The sequence below is a fragment of the Pinus tabuliformis genome, chromosome 6 (assembly GCF_031772625.1).
Source record: "Pinus tabuliformis cultivar Carrire ecotype Pingquan chromosome 6, CPIR1, whole genome shotgun sequence".
Lineage (NCBI taxonomy): Eukaryota > Viridiplantae > Streptophyta > Pinopsida > Pinales > Pinaceae > Pinus > Pinus tabuliformis.
This window is the reverse complement of record NC_142292.1, coordinates 1404122010-1404149619: the sequence shown is the minus strand read 5'-3', so window position 1 is coordinate 1404149619 and position 27610 is coordinate 1404122010. Positions and strand designations below refer to the sequence as shown.

Here is a 27610-nt window from a genome sequence, read left to right as displayed (position 1 = left end):
CCCGATCTGGGTCAAGGTTTTGGGTTTACCATTGCAATTTTGGTCTGAGGATGTTTTTAAAAGCATTGGGGATGATCTTGGGACCTTTTTAGATTATGAAAAATCATTTACTGAGACAGGCAAGATGGCCTTCACCTGGATAATGGTCCATCTGGATACAAGGGAAGGTTTAGTCGAGAGTTTGTTACTCTAGTGGCGAGGGTACTCTAGAATGCAGAAGCTGGACTATGAGGGGGTTCCTTTTCATTGCAGAAGATGCCATGTAGTTAGGAATTTATACAAGGAATTTCCATTATTGGTCAAGGAAAAGGAGGAGTTCAGGGAGGTCGGAAAAGAAGGAACCACAAATCCCAGTGTGCAGGTGCCTACTCAAGAGAAGGATAGTAAAAGCAAAAAAGTGTATCAAAATTTGCAGAATGTGACTACTAGTTCAAGTCCATCAGAGTCATCTAGAATTAATCGGTTTAGTTATGTAAATGCCTCAGTGAATCTAGTGACTTTCATGGCATATTATTTACCTGTTGTATCATGCCCTTTGTTATCAATTCCTGAATGTTATCTAGATCCTGCACCATTTATCCCGAATATACCTACATTTTCTGATTCCATGATTATGGAATCCTCCTCAAAGTCCTATTCCAATCACAGATATAATCTTCGCTCACTTGCAAATCATGCCTCAAGTTTGGTAGGGGGTATTGGTATTTCATCACATCCTATGCCGGTTAAATTGAGTCGGGGTAGGAAATCTCACTTGTCTAAAGCCATTCATAAGGCCAGTGTGGATGTAGCTGAAGGTTGTCAGATGTCCATTGACAGGGTTCTTAGAGAAAATAGCAACCCAGGTATGGTAACCCGATGAAGTGGCTATCCTTTAACTGCCGAGGGTTGGCTAGCCCTGCTAAAAAATTAGCCCTCAAAAGATTATTTGCATCTGAGAAGCTGGACGTGATTTTTCTACAGGAGACTTTGGGGATCTATGAGCATGTCATTCCTGGTCTTGAAGCTATGGTTCCAGGTTGGTATTTTCATACTCTGGACGTTAAAGGAAGATCAGATAGTTTGGAACTAGGTACAATGGAAAAATAATGGAATTACTTAATGTATGGTGTGGGGAAGGTGTGATTAGAGCATAAGTATTTTCTGAGGAATTAGGCATTGAAATTTGGATATTAAATGTATATGGTCCATGCCAAAATAGAACAACATTTTGGGAGACAATTATGAATGCTTCATACATGGAGGAGGATAATATCATTATGGGGGAACTTGAATTATTCTTTGGGACTGGTTGAATCATGGGGACATAATGCAGAAGTAGATTCTCTTACAGATTTTTTTGAATAGATCATGAAATCCAATAATCTAATTGATATTGAATCCGTGTGCATTCAACCTACATGGAGGAATTGCAGGACTGGCTCTGCCATGCTGGCCAGAAGATTAGATCGATTTCTTATCAAGGAATCCATGCTTGATAAGATTAATTTGATAAGGCAGTGGGTTGGATCGGGGGGAATCTCTGATCATTCTCCCATATTTTTAGAGATCATTGGGTTGTCACCAAAACCTCATGCACCTTTCAAATTCAACTCGACCTGGTTAGGTGATGAGGGATATCACAAGATGGTTAAACAAGAATGGAGAATATGGTCCCGATCAAAGCATGTATCAGCTGTTGAGAAATTTATGCAGAACCTACAACATATCAAAAGGAGATCAATTGACTGGGCTAAGATCAAAAGAAAAAGGGACGATGAAGCACTCTACAATATTGAAGAAGAATTAACTAGGCTTGAAGATCCAGTAAATGGAGGATTTTCATCTCTGGAAGCAAAGCAACATGTCATTCAACTAGAGGCTGAAAAAATCAAGTTGTTGAAGGGGAAAGAAGAGACTTGGAGGCTCAGAAGCAGAGCATTATGGTTAAAGTCAGGCGATGACAACACTAGATTTTTCCAGCAATTTTCCAAGGGGCATAAATCTATTAACACGATTTGGTCTCTTCAGGATGAGGAAGGAAATGTAGTTTAGTCTTTTAGCAGGCTCGCAAATCAAGGTATCCAACATTTTACCAATATTTTTAAAGCTCAGCAGGAGGCATCCTTGGCGGAGGTGATCAAGGTGGCCAGCTTCTTCCCTTGTTTTGTAAATGAAGAGGAAAATGATGACCTGTTCTCACCTGTAACGATGGCAGAGTTGGAAGTTGTTCTTAAATGGTTCAAGAGGGACAAGAGTCCTGGTCTGGATGGTTGGTTAATTGAATTTTATCTCACCTTTTTTGAACTCATTGGAACTGACCTCCTTAGAATAATTGAAGACTATAGGATGGAAGGGAAAATGTATGAGGCCTTCAATGCTACCTTTATTGCATTAATCCCTAAGACTGATATGCCTGTTAATTACAATGACTTTAGGCCTATATCATTATGCAATTTCACTTACAAGATCATTGCTAAAATCATAGCAAATAGGATCAAGCCTATTTTATCTCAACATATTTCTATGGAACAATTTTCTTTCTTGGAAAATAGACAGATCCATGAAGCCATAGGAATAGCTCAGGAGGGCCTCCATTCCATTAAAGTTAAGAAGCTAAGGGGAATGATTATGAAAATTTATTTATCCAAAGCATATGATAGGATGAGTTGGTTGTACCTACGAATGATTTTGACTCATGTAGGATTTCATAATAATCTTATAAACTGGATAATGTGTTGTGTTTCATCTGTTTCATACAGTTTACTGATCAATGGCTCAGTGACCAATTTCTTTCATCCAGAACATGGTCTCAGGAAAGGGTTCCCATTATCTCCTCTACTCTATTTATTGGTAATGGAAGGAATGAGTATGTTGATCATTGAGGAAAAGAATAGAGGGTTATTCAAAGGGGTTAAGATTGCTTCAAATATATCGTTCACCCATATCCTATCTGTTGATGATGTACTCATATTTATGAGTGGGGAAATTAGTGATTCCACTGTTATGGATGGCATCCTCAAAGTATTTTGCAAAGCCACTGGTATGATGACTAATCAAGAGAAATCCACATTAACAGTGGAATAATGCTCTCCAAATGAATTATATTTTGTTGAACAGATATTTCCTTTCAGGCAGTTGAATATTGAAGAAGGGTTGAAGTACCTTGGATTCTAGTTGAAACCAAATAAATATAAAAATGCAGATTGGTCATGGTTGGTTGCAAAAAATTGAGAGTAGGATAAATGTCTGGCATCATAGATGGCTTTTGAGGGCTGGGAGATTGGTACTTATTAAATCTGTGTTGGAAGCTACCCTGGTCTACTGGATGTCATTAGCATGGATTCTTATTGGCATTCTTCAAAAAATACAGCAGATATGTTGCAAATTCCTATGGCGTGGAAAGAAATAAGGAAAAATATTTGCTTGGGTCAAATGGGAGCAAATTGCAAAGCCAAAAAAATGGGGTGGTTGGGGCATGAAAAATCTAATCAATTTTTCAAAAACCTTGGCAGCAAAAATGGGATGGCATCTCATCACAACAAACAAATTATGGAAGCAAGTGGTTGTGCAGAAATATATTTCGTCATTATAGTTAGAGGATTGGATTAGGTTGCCTCATTGGAACAAATTGGAAATATTTACGATGTGGAGGGTTGTATTAAACTCTTTCAATTACATAAGGGTCGGTCTTGCTTGGAGAGTCGGCACTAGCACGAGAGTGCGCATTGGCATTGATGGGTGGGATGGGAGTGGAAATGCGCATAAATTATCATTGGATTTGCTGCAATACTTGCGAGTTGTTGGTTGTAATACGTTAAATCAAATTGTTGAAGATAACAACTCCACTTTGCTTCATCAAGAATGGATCTCGACACTCTACCCGCAATTACCGGTCCAATGGCAACAGGTATGGAATTCTTTTATTGATGCACTTCATGAAGCCCATATTAGAATCCAAAATAGGCAGGATGAGTTCATTTGGTCTTGTGCCAACCATGGCGGTTATTCTCTGAAAGAAGGATATCTTTTCATTTGTACTGGGAGGGAACCAATTAACACAGATTGGTGGTGGAGATCGATTTGGAAGCTAAAGAGCCCTCCAAGAACCATGTTATTTATGTGGTGTTTGTTGTGGAATAAGGTACCCACAGGTGATAATCTCCAACGACAATCCTTCCAGGGCCCAATCTGGTGTGCATTATGTAAAGAAAACTCAGAATCTATTGTTCATCTATTTCTAGAGTGTCCCATCACTTTACATCTATGGAATCTGATTTGTCAAAGTTTAAATATTACCACTCGGTGGCAGGGTAAATCTTTGCATGCAGCGTGGGAATTGTAGTGGACTAGTGTGCAATCGAAAAAACTTTAGAATCTGCCCATGCTGGGCAATTTGGTTGGGTAGGAACAACAAAATATTTCAAGATAAAGAACAACATTGGTCCTTTTCAGCTTCCCATATAGTTGCTACATTCAATCTTATCCCTGAAAATGTAAAACCTCCTAAGATCATGAATATCATCGCTGAAAACATTGATAAATCAAGTCCATGGGCTTACTTTGATGGATCAGCACAATCTGATGGATGCGGAGGAGGAGCTATCTTGTATCTATCAAATGATATTTATTTTAAACTAAAGATGGGATTAGGGAGAGGAACAAACAATTACTCTGAACTGAACAGCCTTAGACTTCTGCTTATTTTTTCTATTGAAAAAAGATGTCGTCATCTATAGATTTTTGGTGATTCAAAAATTGTTGTAAAGTGGTTCAATCAAGATGCTATTTGTCATGTGCATACTCTCATAAACTTGCTGGATGAAATTATGATATTAAAAACCCATTTTGTCTTTGTGACATGTAATCATATCTTCAAGGAAAGGAACCAGATCACTAACGTTTTATCCAAAGAAGTTGTAGTTCAACATTATGGTACATGGTTGATACAAGAGCATAGGTCACATGAATTTTTCCAATATTATCATAGGCCATTTATCGAAATTCAACAACATGATATATGATCTATCGTACTTCTATCGGGCCATTGTGGGGATCAGTATTTGATATTGATGTGGATTTTTCTGCTATCATAATTGTCATATAATTGTAATATGCAACTCTATGTTTGAAAGAGGCAAGTCTTGGTTACTAATTTTGAGATATGCTTTTTTATGAAGCATCTACAACATGTAATCTTCAATATTTATATAATGAAAATTACGTTTTTTCCTTGGAAAAAGAAAATATGAAGACAGAACTTAGTTACATTCTTCAACATGTGTGAGCAGATAAGTCCAAATTTTATCTTCCTTCCTCCACTTGGGTTTCCTCCTTGTCTTCTTGCTTCTACGCTCAGGATTCCTTCTTGTTCTTTTTCAGGTCAAACTTACTTTTGTTGCAGATCGAATGGTGTCCAAGTGAGGTCGGACAACTCTTATATATATATATATATATATATATATATATATATATGCTTCTGTGGAGGTCGAATAGATTCTTCTAAGTTGACTTGTCACTGGTAGGGTCGACTTGTGCTTAGAAGTTTATTTGACTTTCTAGACTCATAATTAATATAAATTACATGTTACAACTTGCCCAACAGGGTCTTATACAAATGATAAAGATTCTTTTGACTCAAGAAAAATATTCTTTTGAGTTAACAAACCTTAAAAGCATGAAGAATTTGATTTGACCTAGTTGACCAATAAAACGAAGCATGAAACCCATGCTTAAAAATAATATTTTTCTTTCTTCTATTTCATGTAACATAAGATATACATAATGACATGAATACAATGACAATTATGAAGACCAAAACTAGTTACATTTTCCAACACTCCCTCTTAACTAGGGAGGTATTCATAATTGTACAACCAGTACAAGGATATTCTCAAACTGAAGAGTTCTCATAAGAAGAGTCAAATTGGTAAGTTATCTTTAAGCATCAACATCATGATCAGCATTGTCAACATAGTAAGGCCTTAACTTGACAAACTCTTCTCATATCAGAGAAAAAATGTTGGGAGGCTTTACATGAGACGCCACACTACCTCTTCAAGGTATCGAACGTTCACTAGGTATGTCCTTTTAGGACTATTCTTATCTTGGAGTCCCAATCCTCAAAGAATATTGGTCCTCTTTGACCACTTTGGTCTTGGATACCTATCCAATCTTCCAAAAGTGTCGATCAACAAGAATACTTCCTATCTTGGATTCTTTATCCTCAAGGAGTATTAATCTTAGATGCTTATCCAATCCTCTATTATCCCTGCCATGGCCTTCACTTAGACGTACGGTTGTTAATCCTAGTCTAGTGCATGACAGATGATAGAAAGAGAATACAATGTCGATCATCACTCCCTCTCAACTAGGGAGGATATCATGATTCCCTCTTAATTACTCTTTCTAAAGTATAGAGGAGATCCTTCCACTTCCTTTCAATTGGGAAGTCATAACCACAAGCTCTCTAGCTTGTCTTCGTAAGTGTATCAGCTACTAGTTCTTCATGGAGATAGTAGTTGCATGGCTCTTTCTTTCTTTTGTATCTCATCATATTGAGCTTCTTTCTTCTTGGATGTTATGGAGCCATCTTCTTCCTTCAATCTTGTGACAGGGTTCAGGTCATCAGCTTTTCATATCACCTTCCTTTAGTCATCGTCAATAAAGGCATTATATTGAGCCTTATCATAGCTCCCTCTAAACATGAAAGTGATCTTGATAGGTTATCTTTATGTGCAACTACCTCTTAATCCCAAGATGATGATGTAAACATATTGACCATACAATTTTTCAAGGATTACCATGACCATTTACTCAATCCATATGTTCTTTGGATTGAGTTCAACAGTTAAATTTGCCTCAACAGCGATTATGTATTCCTGCAATATATGTCCATGAAGCAAAACAATATGTCATCCAGATAAACAATACCAAAATATTAATATCAAACTTACCTCATTATGATGACCTTTTGCATCAAAGTATTTTCTTACTTGAATCCTTTAAGATCAACATCCTTCCACATGTTCCATCTCCATATCGTACAAGATTCTTTCTCCATGCATTAATTCTTAATCAAGGTGCTCATGGATTGAACTTGATTATCAAGCTACAATATCTTCCTTGGAGTTATCATCATTAACTCCATTTCTTTCTTCCATAGACTATACTTAATGTTGATATATATCATCGTGTTTATGTCATGTTATCTTGTGAGAGAGTCTTGATCTCTAGCCATTCCAAAGCACGTCAAACTTCTTTCAAGCATCATGTAAACACATGGAAGGCTTATTAAGCATACTTTTATAACCAACTCTTTATGCAAGATTATTGTGGATATGAAACCTATCCTTGTAGATAACTCATTAGGAGTAGTATTATTTTCAAGTAGATATTAGTTGAAAAGTTGCTTCAATCAGGTGGCAAAGCATTTAATACACAAGTAGTCATTTCAGAATCGGAAACAACTTACCCGAGTCCTTGCAGCTGGTCCCTTATTTATGAGATCTTCATGAGATAAGTGGCCATGTCTTCATCCTTTGACTTCCTTATTCTATATAGTTGATTTCTCAAAGATATCTTGCGACCTAATGTACTTATAGAGTACAACTTTACCAACGTATCATGCATGGCTTTGGATGTCTTCAAAAACAACAAAGGGAACAAGATGATCCTTAATGGATTCAACAATGATCCTTTGTGTTCTCACTTCTCCCTTCTTGTATTTTGTTAACTCTTGAGTCTTCTCTTTATCTCATACAACAGCTTCACCAAGAACATATTCCATGACTTCAATTTTTGTAAGTGCCAAGTCAATCCTCTTCTTCCATGCTAGGAAGTTTGCTAATCCAACGAGCTTGTTGCTTTCCTTCAAAAATGTAGCCATATGATCGATAGATTGAGACAAAGAAGACAAAATGATGCTTACTTGTCAACCAAGAGTTCTCCCTTTCGATGATATCTCCAACTATCTTGATGCTTTCAAGACCTTCAAGGAGACTTCAAAGATACCCTAGAATGACGACTTCTAGGATGCCTTCAACAATAGTGTCTTCAAACAGCTTCAATGAGAGGATGATGATTCCACGATTCTTTGATGTTGCTTCTTCTTCAAGATGATGGAGTGTACAAGAGCTTTCAATGAGCACTTATTCTTCCTTCCTTCAATGAGAGCTTGATCCTCCTTGAGGTGATGAGATCTTCAATGAAAGTTTGATGTAGTAACCTTCCTTCTAGGTCAATAGGTCTTATTTTTCTGTCATTGTGTCCTTTTGCAAGTGATTCCCTTAGACAAGCAATCCCTTCTTATGTCAACAAGATGATCATCGAGTTGTCTTCTCTTCATCACCTTAGCTCTAATACCATGTTTGAGAATGTAGTAGGGCAGTTATTAGAACAAATTCTCCTTAACCTTAATAATTGCTTGTGAAATTTAGTTTTCTTATGTTTCTTTAGTAGATATTTTCATCAAAAAATTATCAAGAGAAAAAACAATAAAGGCAATGGACACAAGAAGTAGGCTTCAATCCAGGGCAAAACCCTTCCAAGATGAAAAACCAAAAAGAATCTCCTCTTCTTATAGAATCTGCCTCAAATGAGAAAACCAAGACCCTAAGATCAACATTGAGACTTCCTTCAAGCACTAAGTCAACCCTCCAACAAAGCATTTGCAAAAAGTCAAAGTCTTCCAAAACCAATAAGAGTCAACATCTTTCAAACCAGCCCTAATCTAACTCTTGGCCCTACAACTCTGCCCTGCAGCAGCACAAAAACCCTAATTCACTTTGCATATGTGAGCAAATAAGTCCAAATTTTAGCTTCTTTCCTTCACTAAGGTTTCCTCCTTGTCTTCTTGCGTCTTTGCTCTAGATTTCTTCTTGTTCTTTTTCAAATCAAACTTTTTTTTGTTGCAGATCGAATGGTGTCCAAATGAGAATGAGCAGATTTTATATATATGCTTTTGTGGAGGTCGGATAGCCTCTTCTAGGCCAACTTGTCACTGGCACCGATGACTGGTGCTTAGAGGCTTATTTGACTTTCTAGACTCATAATTAATATATTTTACATGTTACAACTTGCCTAATAGGGTCTTATACAAATGATAAAGACTTTTGACTCAAGAATATTTTTTTGACTTGACCAACCTTAAAAGCATGAAGAACATGCTTTGACCTAATTGAACAATAAAATGAAACATGAAACTCATGCTTAAAAATAATATTTTTCTTTTTTTTCTTGTAACATAAGATATACATAATGACATGAGTATAATGACAATTATGAAGACTGAAACTAGTTACATTTTAAAACACTTATAAGGTTGGATTAGCAATCAATGATAATGACATCTCTATTTATATTGTTGATTTGAAGAAATGTATCACTAAGGTGAAGGCTAATATAAATAAACTTCAAAACACCCTAGATAGTATGTAAGTGGTTATCCTAGGCAATCATGAAGATGTGCCAATCTCTACCTTGGTTTGTTCTAACTACCCTTTGGTTGTGTCTTTGATTTTCTCTTACAAAAAAATATGTATGCATCATAATCCTCGTCTTTTCCATCCTGCCACTACATTGGATAAGCAAATAATTGAAGCTTAGTTACTTATATAATGGGGAATCTATTTGCCCTTTCTTGTTTTGTTGGGATGGAAACCAAAGATAGAGTTTTGTTGGGACGGAAACCAAAGATAGATGGAGAGGAATAGATTTTAGTATCATTTTGTGAAATCATATGTAATGCTTTGAACAGCTTGAAAGGCTCTTAATTAGATGAATCCAACCTAGCTCAACGTTTCCAGCTTCTACCTTTTGTAATTTTTCTCATCAAGTATGACATAATTCTCTACTTCTATTCACCAAATAACAAAGTACAGTGTGTTTAAAGGCTTCCACAAATTTGTTGAGTTTGCAATTTATATTGATCTGGGATTTAGATGTTCCTACACAACCACCCTTAACATTAAGATTTATATCAATTTCGTGAAAGTATAGAGCTACTAAATGTTTTCATAAATGTGAATTTGAAAAATTGATGTTAGAAATTAGGTTTTTGTTCAAGTTGAAATTTATTATTAATGTTATTGAGCTATAAATAAATATATGAAACCATAGACACTACATATGAGTAGATAGAATCTTGTAAATAGATATTATGTACAATTCATCAATAGGTGGATAAAAGAGTTCAGTTTAATAGAGAAATCGCTACCATTAGAAATTATGCATTCAATCTAAAATGGCATGATATATAAATGACAAGGAAGAGCACATCATTGAGTGATGGAGACATACATGGTTCACAAAATATTTCAAGATATGTCATTAATCATAAATAATGTGTCCATTCCCTTCATTTATATTATGCATTCAATCTAAAATGTCATGACATATAAATGACAAGGAAGAGCACATCATTGAGTGATAGAGACATACATGGTTCACAAAATATTACAAGATATGTCATTAGACATAAATACTGTGTCCATTCCCTTCATTTATAGATGATATGAGTTTGCATCCAAAGTTGTAAAGGTAAATAACCATCCATGAGAATTTTCTTCGCAGAAGTTCCATCCTAAAGGATGTAGAATTATAATATATGTTAGTTTTTTCCAGTTGCATGTTCCACTTCTTAAAACAGGAATTATACCAGAGGTTCATATATAACATATCAAAGTGTCTAGAAAAGAAGAAAAATAAACACTTTGCTTTCATACACAGTAGTCTTCAATTGATATCGCACATAAATCTTTCTAACGATGGGCCTATCAAGGCTTGGATCATGAACCCTGAAGGCATTTATTTTATGGAATCTAACAGAAATTTTCTCTACACCAACACTAAACACAACAAACCTTAAGAGCTATAAAATCTTTTATGAAAATGAGGAAGCATCAACTTCTTTAGATAACAAACATACCATGCCTAGGCCCTTGAGTCTTGATTTCGATATTTTTTTTAATGTAGACTTGAGTCTTGATTATTTAGTATAATATATATATATATATATATATATATATATATATATATATATATATATATATATGTATGATACATGGATGGTGCATCATGAATAATAAGATACATTGTAAAACATGTTGTTTTTATCTTTGCTATGTCTTTTTCAGATTTTGTACATCTTATTTTTCTTTATTGTCCTGCATCTAACAAGTCCTTTACATTCTCATGACAATTTTTTTTCCCTCTTTGCAACCAATTTTTTAAAATCCTTCCTTGTACTTAATATACCCTTCTCCTATTGATTCATCCATCGTTGTTATCAACAATTTCATTATGGAAGTGTACATATTCTACTCTTTTAGATATGAACTTGTGACCTCTTACAAGGAAACATGTGTTCTTAACCATTAGACCCACACAAATGATACTAACAACAATGTATGTACATCCTACAAAGACTACTCCAGTGGATTCTAAAGTAGTTTTACAAGTCTAGAGGAGCATGCCTCACAAGACAACTTACAATTTTTATCACTTAAATTACACATTTTTTTGGTTGAAAGTTATATCACCGTTTGGTTTTTAAAATTGTTCAAAGCACTACACCCAAGCATAAGATCCTTTCCACTAATGACGCTCAACAAGTTCACAAGATCTTAATAAAAGTTGACCTAGTATTCCACTAATGCTGCTCAACAAGTCCACAAGATCTTAATAATAGTCGACCTAGTTTTCCACTAATGCTGCTCAACAAGTCCACAAGATCTTAATAATAGTCGACCTAGTTTTCCACTAAGGCTGCTCGAAAAGTCCAGCGTTTATAAAAATCGAACTTGGGGACATGCATACTCTGAACAAAGTTGCCCTGGACAATTTCGTGTGAGTAATATTAAGCTTTCGTTATACCTCTTTATGTACACTACGTTTCAAGGTTTTAATATTGTAGACTTTTCATTCCTGAAACAAATATCAAGAAAGTTTGAATAACTTTACCCCATGTTTCACAATATACCTATCAAATTTATTCTCAATTATACTTGCCTTTCCAATGGCTTCGATATAGTAATAAAAAATTGTAAACAATATCATGATCTGCGAACCCTAAAAGCAATCTATGACTAGCAGCAGTAATCCATCTCATTTCAATTTAGGTAAAAGTTGGTATTAATCATGGCCATTACGGACTCTTTAAACCACAGTGAGAACATGGGTGTGGATCCAGACATGAAGTTATCTTTGATACCAGCTCAAAATCAAGATTGAAAATAAAATGTATGATCCTGGGTGTGGATGTCTTATAAACATGTAGAGTTGAGTAATATCTGTGGAATCTAAGCCATTGTTGATCCCGAAGCAGCTTGATCCTTTGGTTTACGATGCCACCGCCATTGTGTCTCAACAAGCTTATGAGGAACAAGACGGTGCTCACGTTTTGATAACTTCTTAAATTTCCGCACTCGAAGCTTTGCTATTTCAGCTTCTTCTTTCGGTTCAAGCTCTCTAACAATCACAGTAAGCCTACATTGGGGTCGTACTCTGATACCAGATCTGCCTTTAGCATGATAAGATATTGTCTTGCGAAAGAGGCCTTTACCAACAAAGGCTTGATCTGTTAAGATTAAAAACAGTCACCACAGAGGTCAGATATGTTCTGTCACCACAGAAGTTTTGCTTTTCAACTAAACACTAAGTTATGAAGCTTTATTTAATAAGTTTACTATATATAAAAAGCTTTTCCATGGCGAACATACCAATAATGAGACGATCACCATCTAAACCATGATTGTGCACAGCATTTGCACGAGCTGAATGTATAACCTGCATCAAGATCGTGGGGATCCACTTTTCAACCATCTAAACAGAATCTACCATAGAAATGAGCAAAACACATCCATTGAATAATGAACTCGAGCATACCTTTTAACCAATCAAAAGGTAATTGCCTATAGCTTACCTTATATACAGTCTTAGCAGCCCGTTTCACAGTTACTTGCATTTGCAACAGAGCATCTTCCACACGCATTCCTCGAACAAGAGCCGCCACCAAATTCACCTTCTTAGGGCTCTACATGAAGACCAATAATATCAGATTTTAGTTTCTATCAGATTTTGAAACAGCCCTCATATTCAAATTTGGCAATAGTATGCTGCAGAATAATAAAATTGTAACTGAGGCTGCATCCTTTATATTAAAAACAAGGATCAGCTACGAAACATGTCATATCGATTCAAAACATATCATTAAATCGCTACATAAAAGATAGAGCAAATAAGATCCTAACAATTTCATCATGATAACATCTCGAAAGAGTGTACGAACTGAGGCAAGAAACTTAGTTTCTTGAAAGCTCGCACTAATTTTATCTTAGAATCTAAGCAGGGAATTCAGTTTATTTCAAACAGACAATACAGAGAAGTATGAGTTGAAATTGTTTCCATAAGTTATAGAGAAATACCAACAAAACACTGACAAATATCGAGAATGTCAGATCATTTGTCCCAGCCTCCACAGCTCATTCAACCAAAAAACAATGGCCAAAATATAAAATTTATGACAAATGGGATGGGTAGATTGATACCAACTTATTGTCATTTCTGTATATGCGACAATGAGAAATGCATCGCAGCAATTGCCAAAAAGGGTTTGGGAATGACGGTATAGTATCAGGTTTACAGGCAAAGCATGGGATCAGTATTTTGAAACACCTGCTCCAAAGGTTTATTGGTGCTGCAAATTTTACAACTCTGAAGTTTTAACGTGTAGATGAAGATATGTGACAAGTATGAAAAGTCCACTTTCATATGTGGCAGCATCAAGAAAATATAAAATTAGATATTTGTTAAGTTATGGTATGTTCTATGCTTATAACAATTTACTTCTTTTTCTTATTATATTCCACAGATTAGCAATCACATGTACATAAAGTAAAGTGCAGATAGAACATTAAACGAATGACAGAAAACAAGCCAAGAAAAGAGACACAAGATGTGGCGGCTAGCCAGGGACAAACCCCACAATGTGTGGGGAAAGTTGGAAACCCTTTGATCAAATCTTCTTTTATCTTCAATAATTCAGCAGAGAGAAATAGTACAATAAATCTGATTTATATCAGCAGTAGCAAACCCTAGATCAGCGGCATTATCAAACTAGGGCAGATGATATCTCACAAACCAACCGTCGGATCTGCTTGATTCCACCACCAAAAGTTGCGGCTTCTAGAGGAGGTTCAGATGAACCTACAGCGCAGTTCAGATGAGGAGATTTTCTAGTCCACGCAGGTCAAACTTTACTTCTGCAGTTGCAGCTTCAGTTTCAGCAGCTTCCTTCAAACTAGGGCAGTCGATATCTTGCAAACTGTCCGTCGGATTGACTTGATTCCACCACCAAAAGTTGCAGCTTTCAGAGGAGGTTTAGATGAACCTACAACGCAGTTCAAATGAGGAGATCTTCTAGTCCACGCAGGTCAAACTTTACTTCTGCAGTTGCAGCTTCAGTTTCAGCAAGCTTCCTTCAAACTAGGGCAGTCGATATCTTGCAAACTGTCCGTCGGATTGACTTGATTCCACCACCAAAAGTTGCGGCTTTCAGAGGAGGTTCAGATGAACCTACAGCGCAGTTCAGATGAGGAGATCTTCTAGTCCACGCAGGTCAAACTTTACTTCTACAGTTGCAGCTTCAGTTTCAGCAGCTTCCTTCAAACTAGGGTAGTCGATATCTTGCAAACCATCCGTCGGATTGACTTGATTTCACCACCAAAAGTTGAGGCTTTCAGAGGAGTTTCAGATGAACCTACAGTGCAGTTCAGATGAGGAGATCTTCTAGTCCATGCAGGTCAAACTTTACTTCTACAGTTGCAGCTTCAGTTTCAGCAGCTTCCGGCTTCACATGTGTGAGGGAGAGACCCTTTTCTGCGCAGTAGAGAGAGAGAGATGTGATGAGATGAGTGAGTCCAAATGAGGAAAAGTCCTCCTATATTTATACACAACGTTGGTGTTTGAATAGATGCGACTGTTGGGCTTCTGAGCCTACATGAGTTGTAGGTCGGCTTGATAATAATTCCATAATCAAAATAAATTCATATCTCCATGAATACTTATCGGAATCGAATGATCTTTATATCAATCCTACACCTCTCGACAAGAAGAATCTAATAAAAATATTATCAGCCATGAATAAGATGACCCACATGAAGTTTTGCCCTAGTTGTCAATTTTAACACTCCCACTCAACTAGGGAGAACTTCATCTGCAATCTGTCTATCGGTCATTACTATTCATCCATCAAATGCACTGCCCTGTACAGCCTGACCCTTGCCCTGCTCTGCTCTATTCTGCATGTTCTACTTTGTCTTGTTCTACCCTGTACTGATCTGTATGGCTCTGCTCTATTATGCGTTGCTCTACTTTGTTTTGTTCTGCTCTGCTTTTGTTCGAATTATGAAGAAGAAGAAATGATTGAGGATGTATCATACTGACTCAAAGTCAGTCTCAGAGTATGTACCACTGGTCCCAAACCAGTCTCAACCATAGTTGCGGGGGAGCGCCCCCCCCCCCCCCCCCCCCCGAACCCGCTCCCGAATCGCGCTCCGGGCCGGAGCGGCTCCGGAGCGCGCTCCCAAAATCGCTCCCGGATGGGAGCAATTTTCAGGAGCGCACTCCCTAAAAAAAATTTACGCTCCCTGCCCTGTTCGAGAGCGTTTCGCGGAGTGATCGCTCCCGGAGCGATTTTTAACGCTCGGGAGCGATCGGGGAGCGATCACTCCCCGATCGCTCCCGAGCGTAAAAAATTGCTCCGGGAGCGTTTCGACCGGCGTCGGGAGCGATCCGGCGGAAAAAATTTCCGCGGACGCCAAAAAAATCAAATTAAAAAAAATGGTTTTAAAAGCCCAATGGGCCTAAAAAAATTTCATTGTGACTTCATTGAGCAAGAGTTTGGAGCAAGAGCAAAAGCAAAGGAGCGAGGAGCAAGTGCTGAGGAGCGAGGAGCAAGTGCCGAGGAGCGAGGAGCAAGCCTGCAGAGGTAAGTAACTTAGTAATTTACTTAGTTTAGTTAGGTAGTGATTTAGTTAATTTAATTTAGTTTATTGAGTTTAAAAATCATAAATTTAAATTAAATTAATTAATTAAATTAATTAATCCCAATAAATTAAATTAATTTGCAGATTCAAGAATCAAAACCCTACAAACATCAAACACCATGGACCTGGCTATATTTCTTGGCATTTTCCTCTTCCTGGTCCCTTTTATGGTTATTATGGTGCTGGAGAGTAGGAAACCGAGGGGCCAAACTAAAGAGGGGGATGAAGAAGCTGGAGAAAGTCAAATTGGTGAAAACCCCGGTGAGGAGGAGCTGGAGGAGGGTGAACATGACCCTCAAAAAACTAAACAAGACCAAACTCCATTGTGGAAATATGTTAACAGGGCTGAAACAGGGAGAGGGGGTGGAACCACTAAATTTCATTGCCCCCATTGCAACACTGATTACACAAGTTCATACACCCATGATAGAAGACACCTCTGCGGGAAAAGGCCATGGGATGGAGACAAACAAATAGGAATCAAAACTTGTACAGCCGTGTCAGCGGCGGATAGAGCCAAATACATAAGGGAAGAGGAGGAAGCCCAACACAGATCAAAAAAATCAAGGGGTTTCTTTGAACCAAGCTCACAATCACAAAGAACTCCTTCAGCGTCCTCCCAAGGCAATGGATATGGAGGCACAGGGTCATCATCTTTAAGGCGTAGAACCATATCAGATTTCCTTGATGAGGGGTGTAGGAATGATGTGGATTCAAAGGTTTACAGGTTTCTCTATGCATGTGGGATACCATTCAATGTTCTTCGCGCACCTTATTTGCACGAAATGGTTTCTGCCATAAATGATGCCCCTAAAGGATACAAGAGCCCTGGGTATGACAAGGTAAGAACCGTTGGCCTTGATCATGAAAAAGCAAAAATATCACATTCTTTGAATAGAATGACAAGTTCTTGGACTGACCATGGGGTGTCCATTGTATCTGATGGATGGACAAATGTAAAAGGCAAGCCATTGATAAGTGTTCTTGCTGTGTCTGTTAGTGGTCCCATCTTTATAGCTGCACATGATTACTCAGACAAGTTCAAGACCGCCATCAACATTGTAGAAGCATTACTTGAAACAATTGAGCGTATTGGCCCATACAATGTCATCCAAGTCATCACTAATAATGCTCCTAATTGTAAGGCAGCGGGAGCAATTATTGAGGATAAATACCCCAACATATTTTGGTCTGGATGTTTGGTTCACACATTGAACCTTCTGTTGCATGATATTGTCAAGAACAAAATGAACAATACCAATGGATTGGTGATTTGTACAAGAAAGGCAAACAAATGATAAAATTTATTACAAATCATAGCAATACCCATGGCCTTTTCCGCAGTCACTCGAGATTGGAGTTGTTGAAGATTGCGAAGACCAGATTTGGTAGCTATTACCTCACCTTCAGGCGCCTTTTGAAGGTAAGAGAGGCATTAGCTAGCATGGGATCAAGTCCACATTGGCAGGTATTAAAGGAAAGGGCTAAAAATGTAGCTGACATGGCAGGTTTTGAAATGGTGGAGGAGGCCGCTCTTGATGGGCAGTTTTGGACAACTATGAGGCAGGTATTGGATTTCACCAAGCCAATTTATCACATGATTCGGTTTGCAGATACAGACAAACCAGTGATTGGCGAGGTGTATGAGCAAATGGATACCATGTTGGGGGAAATAAAAGACATTGTTCATAATAGAGATCCCAACTTGTACAAACTGATTCACGATTGTGTGTGTGAACGGTGGAATAGGCTTAATCTTCCACTACATTGCTTGGCGTATATCCTTACGCCAAAATACTACTCTACATCTTGGTTGGGCCGACCTGCAGCAGGGGGTGGGGTTAGGACCAAACCCCATTAGATCCAGAGGTAACTAAAGGATATTTGGAAGCATTAGAAAAGTTGGTACCTGACAGGGAGGAATGTGCAGTTGTGCGCCTTGAAATAGGCAGATACTTCAGTGGCACTGGTTTGTATGGTAACTTCCATGCAATGGACGACAGAGATAGATTTGATACTCTCACATGGTGGGAAACATATGGCGGGCATGGACTTTTGCCAAAATTGGCAAAAGAAGTTCTTTCACAGGTTGTAAATACTTCTTCTGCAGAGAGGTGTTGGAGCACCTACAGCTACATACATAATGTGAAAAGAAACAAACTCAATGAAAACCGAGCAGAAAGCCTGGTTTATGTGCACTACAACTTGAGGTTGTTGAGTCATTACTGTGATCGGGCTTATGAGGATCCCACATATAAAATTTGGGACAATCACCCAGAGGATGATAATTTGGAGGATGGCATTGTACATATTGAAGAACTGGAAGAGGAACTTGTAAGGGATGAAGATGAAGCAGCTGCAGCAGCCATGCCACCTCCACCTCCACCTCCACCATCCAGTAGCAGTGCTCGAGGTCCGAGTCTTGTTCCTTTGCTGTCGCCACCTCCATCTACACCCTCACGTGGAGGTTCTAGTTCTGGTCGTCGGTCTGTGCGGGAGACTCCTAGAAGACCACCACGACCTGCTTATACTCCTGGAGACTCCCGTGGCAAGGGCCACATGTAGATTCTGATTTACAGTTTACTTGTCTTTTTTAGTTTCTATTAGACTTTAGTTTTCACAACTATTGAGTTTTGAGTCCTTGACTCTTGACTCTTTCATATCATAATGATATTTTTTGTAAACAATATATCACTGTGACAATGAAAATTTCAAGTTTGAAGTCGGGCCTTGGCAATTATAACTCATTGGTAATGATGTGAATTATGAATATGATGCTTCGTGAAAGACTAAAGTTGTTTCATTTCATTTCATTATTCATGTTTCATTTTATAAATTTATAACATTTCATATCATGTTAACAGTTAGAAGTTAGGATTTAGAAATATCTTAGATATTACTTCTTGTAATGGTTAAACTTAGCTTACAAGTACAACTTTGATGATCAATGATGATAAATGTTATTGAATTTTCAATTTTGAAAGCTTGAAGTTGAAACTTTAAGATTGAATTTGATGAATCATGATTCATGAGACTCAATATGTTGCAGTTGTAATATGTATTTTACTAACTTGTGGACATGGTTGATGACGATTATAATTTCTAGATGATTGATCTGATATGGTTCAATGATCAATCTATGTTTTTTATGTTTTTTATGTCTAATTCATCATTCTACATGTTTTTGTTGACATATATGTCTCAAAAATTAAAAAATATAAATTATATTTTTTAATTTATATTTTTTTAAAAATATATATTAAAAAACATAAAAAACATGTTTTTTAATTTTGGACCACATTAAAAAACATCGCCAAAGACATATATAATTTAACTTCATATACACTTAAGAACTCCCATTAAAAAACATGTTTTTTATGTTTTTTAATATATATTTTTTTAAAAATATAAATTAAAAAATATAATTTATATTTTTTAATTTTTGATACATATATGTCAACAAAAACATGTAGAATGATAAATTAGACATAAAAAACATAGATTAATCATTGAACCATATCAGATCAATCATCTAGAAATTATAATCGTCATCAACCATGTCCACAAGTAACTAGAAAAGTAACGGGAGCGGAAGCACAGCGAAAAATTAAAAAATATATAAAATATATATTTGTTTAAAAAATCGCTCCCGGATTCGCTCCCAAACCGGGAGCTTCTGAAAATGGTCGCTCCCGCTCCCGTTTTCGCTCCCGCTCCCGCTCCCAAGCAACATGGGTCTCAACCAACCTGAAGTCAGTGTCATAGTGAGTACAACTCCACTGGTCCCAGACCAGTATCATCCTCCACTGACTCAAAGTCAGTCTCAGAGTGCGTACCACTAGTCTCAGACCAGTCTCAACTGACCCGAAGTCAACTTCATAGTAAGTACCACTCCTACAACTAGTCCCAGACCAGTATCGCAGTCTCAGAGAGTGTACCACTGGTCCCAGACCAGTCTTAACCGACCCGAAGTCAGCGTCATAATATGTACCACTCTCACTGGTCCCAGACCAGTACTGCACTGACACGAAGTCAGTCTCAGAGTATGTACCACTGGTCACAGACCAGTCTCAACTGACCCGAAGTCAATGTCATAGTATGGTACAACTCCTACCACTGGTCCCAGACCAGTATCATTGATCCCAGATCAATGGAGGTCATCCTAGCGTAGGGAGTACAGTAGATACAACGATGCGTCCATCAGTACAACTATGGTCCCTAACTTCATTTCCCTGCTCATTAATCAAATGAGAGGTACTTCCCATGAGTCCCAGACTGCATGGGTAGGATGCCTTGACAGGAGAACTAATCAATCCTGTCCTCACAGGAGAACACATCAATCCTGCTACAAAGCCATGGAGAACACATCAATCTAGGCCTCACAGGAGAACACATCAATCCTGCTACAGTCGCCATGGAGAACACATCAATCCAGGCCTCGCAAGAGAACTAATCATCCTGCTACACAGGAGAGCGAATCATCCTGTTCCACAAGAGAGCGAATCATCTTGTCCCACAAGAGAGCGAATCATCTTGTTCCAGTGCGCACCACCAGGGGAGGGTGAGTCACCTTGTGGTCTTATGTTGCTCCAGTAAGAACCGCAAGCCCTCAAAGCTCCCAGAGCTCAATGTATGCAACATGCAGGACCCTTGTACAAGGGTTTCTTGACGACTCCAAGTCGTTTGGGAAAATCACAGATTAGATCTTTCCTCGGGCCTTTCACAAGGTGTATTGACTTGTACATCATCTTAGTGTGATGGAGCCTCCTTGCTCATCGACTTACCATATCCCAGATGATGTCTATCTGCTGGAGCAATCGACGAATACGGGATTCTTCAATAATCGAATCCCACCTCTGGTTGTTACAGAGAATCACAATGGTATGTGTTCAAACAGCTCACTGAAGAGCTTCCCCAACCAGGCAGCTTCATACGAATTCATACTCGTAGATATGTATCCAGTCTCGGCGGTGCTTATGGCAACCGACTTCTGCTTCCTGCTCATCCATTATATCGAAGCCGAATCCAAAGAGAAACAGCACTAAAAGTGCTCCAGTGATCCTCCACACTACCTGCCTAATCAGCATTCAAATAATCATGCAGTTTCATATTTCCGGTAATGTATCTCCATCCATGAGAGATTGTGTCCTAAAGATATCTTAGAAGATTCTTGGCACCAATCTACTGAAGCTCAACCAAATATGAACTCACAATGCTAACTGCAAAACATATGTTCGGATAGAGGTTCACCAAGAACATCAACGCGAATGAGTTTTTGAAACTCAAAGGCATTTCCCAAATCTGGTCCGACATCACTACCATATAACTTCTGAAAGTTAAGATCCTCGAGGTAGTCACAGGCTTGCAGTCCATCATACCAAATCTTTTCAGAATCATCACCACATATTTTACTTGAGATAGGAAAATTTCCCTTGGCTTCTGCCACACTTCAAATCCTTGGTTCTTCATTTCAAATTCAGAAGTCAACTCCCTCTTACATTTGTGAATGAGAGGGTATGCACCTGTTAGAAAGAGGTCATCCACGTATAACACTAGTATGAGAGGCTTATCATCTTCAACCTTAAGGTAAAGGTTAGGATCGGCTTCACTCCTAGTGAATCCCAGCTTCATCAAGTAGCTATCAATCCTCTCATACCATGCTCGGGGTGCTTGCTTCAGCCCATAGAGAGCCTTCTTCAACCTGCAAACATGAGATTTTCAATCATAAATCCCAAATCCTTCAGGTTGCTCCACATAGACCTCTTCTTTGATCGAACCGTGCAAGAACGCAGTCTTGACATCCATCTGATGTAGGTTCCATCCTTGTGAAGCCATAAGGGCTATGATCAAGCGGATGGTCGTATATCTGGCAACAGGTGCAAATATCATAGTCTATACCTTCCTTCTAGGAGAAACCATGAGCAACAAAACGAGCCTTATACTTTTCCGTACTTCTATCTGCTGCATGCTTTATCTTGTAAAGCCATTTGGAAGTAACAGCTGTCTTGTCCTGGGGTCTGGGAACTACTTCCCAGACATCATTCTTCATAATAGACTCATATTCTTCGGTCATAGCATCCTTCCATACTTGATGCTTGACGACATCTGAGAATGATGAAGGCTCATTTTGTATGATTGTGCTCATATTGGTCAGGTATCCCTGCTACCTGTTGGGTTTCTTACTTTCACGGAAGGTTCCTCGAGGTGCAGCATGTCCTTCAGCATCATCAAGTATCCCCCTAAGCCATGAAGGCCTCTTCTTAGAAGAGGAAGGCTGAGGTGGATAAATGGGATCCATGGGTTCCTCCACATCAGGCATTGTTACATTATCTACCCATAGAGACAGCTTCCACAATCGTACGATTCTTCCTTTCCGCCACACCATTCTGCTCAGGAGTATGTGGTGTAGTAGTCTCCCTCTGAATGCCAACCTCAAATATGCTAGAGTGAACCAACTGTAACATATCGGAGGTCTTGCTTTGACTTGAGGGGAATGGTCCCCTTTTGAGCTTTCCTTCGGCACATCCTGGACATACACCTTTTTTCTCTACTTGGAATTCGGGCATCCCTGTTACCATCTGTCTTACATCGGATAGAGCTTTGTAATGAAGGTGGGCAAACCTCCAATGCCAAAGTTCGGACTGAAGAGATGTGTCATAAGATATGACACCTAGCGGACTTCCATTGACCTGATATAATGAATCAACACGAAACCCAAGAGTAAAGGCATATTTAACATTATTTTTCCATATATGTACCTTGCCATCGCTAAAGGTTACCTTATCGCCTTTGTCTTCCATTGTTGAGATGGACACCAGGTTCTTTTGAGGTCAGGTGCATTTAATACATCCTTGAATTTCTAGCCTTCTTGAATGGTTGTCCTCTTCCTTGATTCCCAACCCTCCTCTTACCGTTGCTATTGAATTTGTCATTCCTTTGATTGCCATCAGAGGGATTTTGATCATCGTCCCGGTGTGAGTCCTTTCTATCATGGCACTCCCTTGCATAGTGACCTGCTTTATCGCAGATGTAACATCGTCCTTTTCTTCCATCCTTAGGTCCAGCCTTTCCTTTTGATTGTCCCGGAATTATTTCTTAGCATGAGAAGAAAAAGGCAGCAGGAGGACCTTTAGGCATGGGCATTTCTTGCTCTTCTACCCTTGTTTCTTCTTGAATGCATCTAGCCATTAATTCCTTGAAACCAGGAATTACATTATTGTTCAGAAGAGTAGTCCTGAACACGTACCATTCGGCTGGTAATCCTCCAAGAGTCGTGAGTGCCATTTGTCTGTCAGTAATAGTCTCCCCAATAGATAGGAGATCGTTCTTGATCTCGGTGATTCTTAAGAAATATGCTTGATACTCCCATTTTTACCCTTCTTGATTTCCCTCAGCTTATTTCTAAGAAACAAAACTTGATTTGCATCATTAACTTTAAATAAATTCACTAGTCTATCGTAGATTTCCTTGGAGGTGTTCAGATCAGAGATGTAGGCCACCAAGTGCTTCTTGATAGAGTCCCAGATGATCTTCTTTGTTTTGACTTCTCTGGTTTTCCATTTGTTCCAGGCAGCGGTGGATGCATTTGATGGAGGCTCAACAATATTGCCTCTTACATGGTCCAACACTCCTTGGTCTTCTAAGGTTAGATCGATAGACATCTTCCATCCGTGATAGTCATCTTTCTCACGAAGCTTGTCTTCGGCAGGAAAGAGTGTTGAGGACCCCATCGTTCTTTTAGGATAGCCTTGCCAATCTTCTCTTCAGTGATTACTCTTGCTCTTGCTTGGGCTTTGTCTTCACCTCAGCTCTGATCCCATGTTAAGTTATGGTATGTTCTATGCTTATAACAGTATACTTCTTTTTCTTATTATATTCCACAGATTAGCAATCACATGTAAATAAAGTAAAGTGCAGATAGAACATTAAACGATCGACAGAAAACAAGCCAAGACAAGAGACACAAGATGTGGCGGCTAGCCAGGGACAAACCCCACAATGTGTGGGGAAACCCTTTGATCAAATCTTCTTTTATCTTCAATAATTCAGCAGAGAGAAATAGTACAATAAATCTGATTTATATCAGCAGTAGCAAACCCTAGATCAACAGCATCAACATTAGCGGCTTCATCTAGGGCAGACGATATCTCACAAACCGACCGTCGGATCGGCTTGATTCCACCACCAAAAGTTGTGGCTTCTAGAGGAGGTTCAAATGAACCTACAGTGCAGTTCAGATGAAGAGATCTTCTAGTCCACGCAGGTCAAACTTTACTTCTGCAGTTGCAATTGCAGCTTCAGTTTCAGCAACTTCCTTCAAACTAGGGTAGTCGATATCTTGCAAACCGTCCGTCGGATTGACTTGATTCCACCACCAAAAGTTGTGGCTTTCAGAGGAGGTTCAGATGAACCTACAGCGCAGTTCAAATGAGGAGATCTTCTAGTCCACGCAAGTCAAGCTTTACTTTTGCAGTTGCAGCTTCAGTTTCAGCAACTTCCTTCAAACTAGGGCAGTAAATATCTTGCAAACCGTCTGTCGGATTGACCTGATTCCACCACCAAAAGTTGTGGCTTTGAGAGGAGGTTCAGATGAACCTACAGCGCAGTTCAGATGAGGAGATCTTCTAGTCCACGCAGGTCAAACTTGCACATAGAACATTAAACGATCGACAGAAAACAAGCCAAGACAAGAGACACAAGATGTGGCGGCTAGCCAGGGACAAACCCCACAATGTGTGGGGAAACCCTTTGATCAAATCTTCTTTTATCTTCAATAATTCAGCAGAGAGAAATAGTACAATAAATCTGATTTATATCAGCAGTAGCAAACCCTAGATCAGCAGCATCAACATTAGCGGCTTCATCATCAAACTAGGGAAGATGATATCTCACAAACCGACCATCGGATCGACTTGATTCCACCACCAAAAGTTGCAGCTTCTAGAGGAGGTTCAGATGAACCTACAACGTAGTTCAGATGAGGAGATCTTCTAATCCATGCAGGTCAAACTTTACTTCTGCAATTGCAGCTTCAGTTTCAGCAGCTTCCTTCAAACTAGGGCAGTCGATATCTTGCAAACCGTCCGTCGGATTGACTTGATTCCACCACCAAAAGTTGCGGCTTTCAAAGCAGGTTCAGATGAACCTACAGCGCAGTTCAGATGAAGAGATCTTCTAGTCCACGCAGGTCAAACTTTACTTCTGCAGTTGCAGCTTCAATTTCAGCAGCTTCCTTCAAACTAGGGCAGTCGATATCTTGCAAACCGTCCGTCGATTGACTTGATTCCACCACCAAAAGTTGCGGCTTTTAGAGGAGGTTCAGATGAACCTACAGCGCAGTTCAGATGAGGAGATCTTCTAGTCCATATAGGTCAAACTTTACTTCTGCAGTTGCAGCTTCAGTTTCAGCAGCTTCCTTCAAACTAGGGCAGTCGATATCTTGCAAACTGTCCATCGAATTGACTTGATTCCACCACCAAAAGTTGAGACTTTTAGAGGAGGTTCAGATGAACCTACAGCGCAGTTCAGATGAGGAGATCTTCTAGTCCACGAAAGTCAAACTTTATTTCTACAGTTGCAGCTTCAGTTTCAGCAGCTTCCGGCTTCACATGTGTGAGGGAGAGACCCTTTTCTGCGCAGTAGGGAGAGAGAGATGTGATGAGATGAGTGAGTCCAAATGAGGAAAAGTCCTATATTTATACACAACGCTGGTGTTTGAATAGATGCGACTGCTGGGCTTCTGAGCTTACATGAGTTGTAGGTCGGCTTGATAATAATTCCATAATCAAAATAAATTCATATCTCCATGAATACTTATCGGAATCGGATGATCTTTATATCAATCCTACACCTCTCGACGAGAGAAATCTAAAAAAAATATTATCAACCATGAATAAGATGACCCACATGAAGTTTTGCCCTAGTTCCCAATTTTAACAATATTAGATACGAGATTTTATTGATCTTCAAAATCCAATGACACATCCATACGAGATACAGCATATACACATCTAAAGTTACGATATTTCCTCTGTATTTTAAAGTTGTCCAATTTCAGGTTTTCAAGCATTGTGCTAGCATTGTATGGGAATTAGCTTCAGCATTAGTTAGGTTAGATAACATTTGTGTTCTTACAAATTACCGCTGGTGGGGGTAACTCGGGGATTTGTTTGATTCTTAAAACTGGTTGTTCCCAGTTTGTCTAGTCTGTGCCAGAAAAGCTTGGAATGCATATTCCAACCCAAAAGAACACAGGCTCACTTGAAAACTCCAATTGTCAATTGCAAGAACCCAGCTAAATTTTTATCTTAGAAATCCAAATTTCAGACTTGTCAATCTAAGACTGTCTATGCATGTGACTATATTTCATAGATTCCAAAAATGAATTACCTGTATTGTGTAACTAGATGGTCTTCTTCTGGGTTTCCTATTATCCCTCACAAGCATTTTTTCTTGGAAATAACTGCATAGAATTTAGGAAACCCTTCGGCATTTCTCCCCATTCTGAGGATGGTACCCAATGTAAGTCGAGAAGCAGCATAGAGTGGGCCTGATCCTGTGGGAATCAAAATGAGGACCTGCACAGTGCACCAAAATTCTAACAATGCCCTCACAACGGTGACATCAACTGATTGAACTAACCCTTGCACCTATTTACAGCTCATTCTCGTTCTTATGTAGCCCTACAATTTTTAATGATCTCTTGAAATAATCCTTCTGCTGTCATTCTTAAGACTTATTTCATCATCTTTCATATTTCCTAGAACCTCAAAAATAGCACACAACACAATCGATTTAAGTCTTGTTGTCACCTAAGATGTACATCTAAATGCAGGCAAAGTTTCTAATCCCACCAGGTGTTATATTTATGCCATTCAATCTTGTGTGAGAGTCTTGATCTCTTTGCCTCCATGCAACCATTTAGCCATCCTTTCTTGAATGAGCCTGCTTCTTATACCTATCAAAGATACATTTATTTTTCAAAGAAAGACTGCAACTTGACCATTTGCATACCTTCATCCTTCAAGGGTATTGTTTCCATACTAGATGGAATATATACCAGTCATAATGCTTCTTCCAAGAACCTTCCAAAATGAAGGTTCTTATAGGATTTTGATGATCCATCTTTGCAAAATGACTACCTCTAACATTATGTCAGAAAATGTTTGGATGAACTATAATATGCAGTGTGGTCCCAATCTTCTCATTCTATTTAAGCAAGATGATCCTTCCCATAGCAAATTGATTATGTAGACTCTAATTTCTCTATATCATATGCCATGCTTTTACAAAAACTGAGATTTTTCTAGAGAATGCAATAATGCATGCTACTCTATTTTCTACTTAATAAAAATAAGACAAATTGCATAAAGAATGTGGTAGAATGGAGCTTCCTTTAATAGTAAAGATCCTTGGGATCTTCTCCCTTCGGCTTCTTCTCAGGTTCTCCCTTTTCTTTAGCTACGTGAGCTTCACTTCTTTCTTTTCTTTTGTTGTTCATTTTGTTAGTGTCCATACTCATTGCATCAAAAGCATTGAATCTTGGACATATCTGGCTTTCTTTTGGACTTTCCAAAATTCCCTTT

At 38.6% G+C, this 27610-nt stretch overlaps 1 protein-coding gene across 1 annotated transcript in view; it reads right to left on the bottom strand.

Moving 5' to 3' along the window:
* Positions 1-11956: 11956 nt before the first annotated feature.
* LOC149263916 (uncharacterized) overlaps positions 11957-27610 on the bottom strand; it is a 155184-nt gene continuing 139530 nt past the window's right edge. Inside the window, exons 5-7 of the mRNA XM_089426840.1 lie at positions 12902-13012; positions 12699-12765; positions 11957-12556 (exon numbers count right to left, since the gene is read on the bottom strand). Of these exons, the coding sequence (XP_089282966.1) occupies positions 12279-12556; positions 12699-12765; positions 12902-13012 (456 nt within the window). The 3' untranslated portion in view covers positions 11957-12278. The remainder of the gene's footprint in view (positions 12557-12698; positions 12766-12901; positions 13013-27610) is intronic.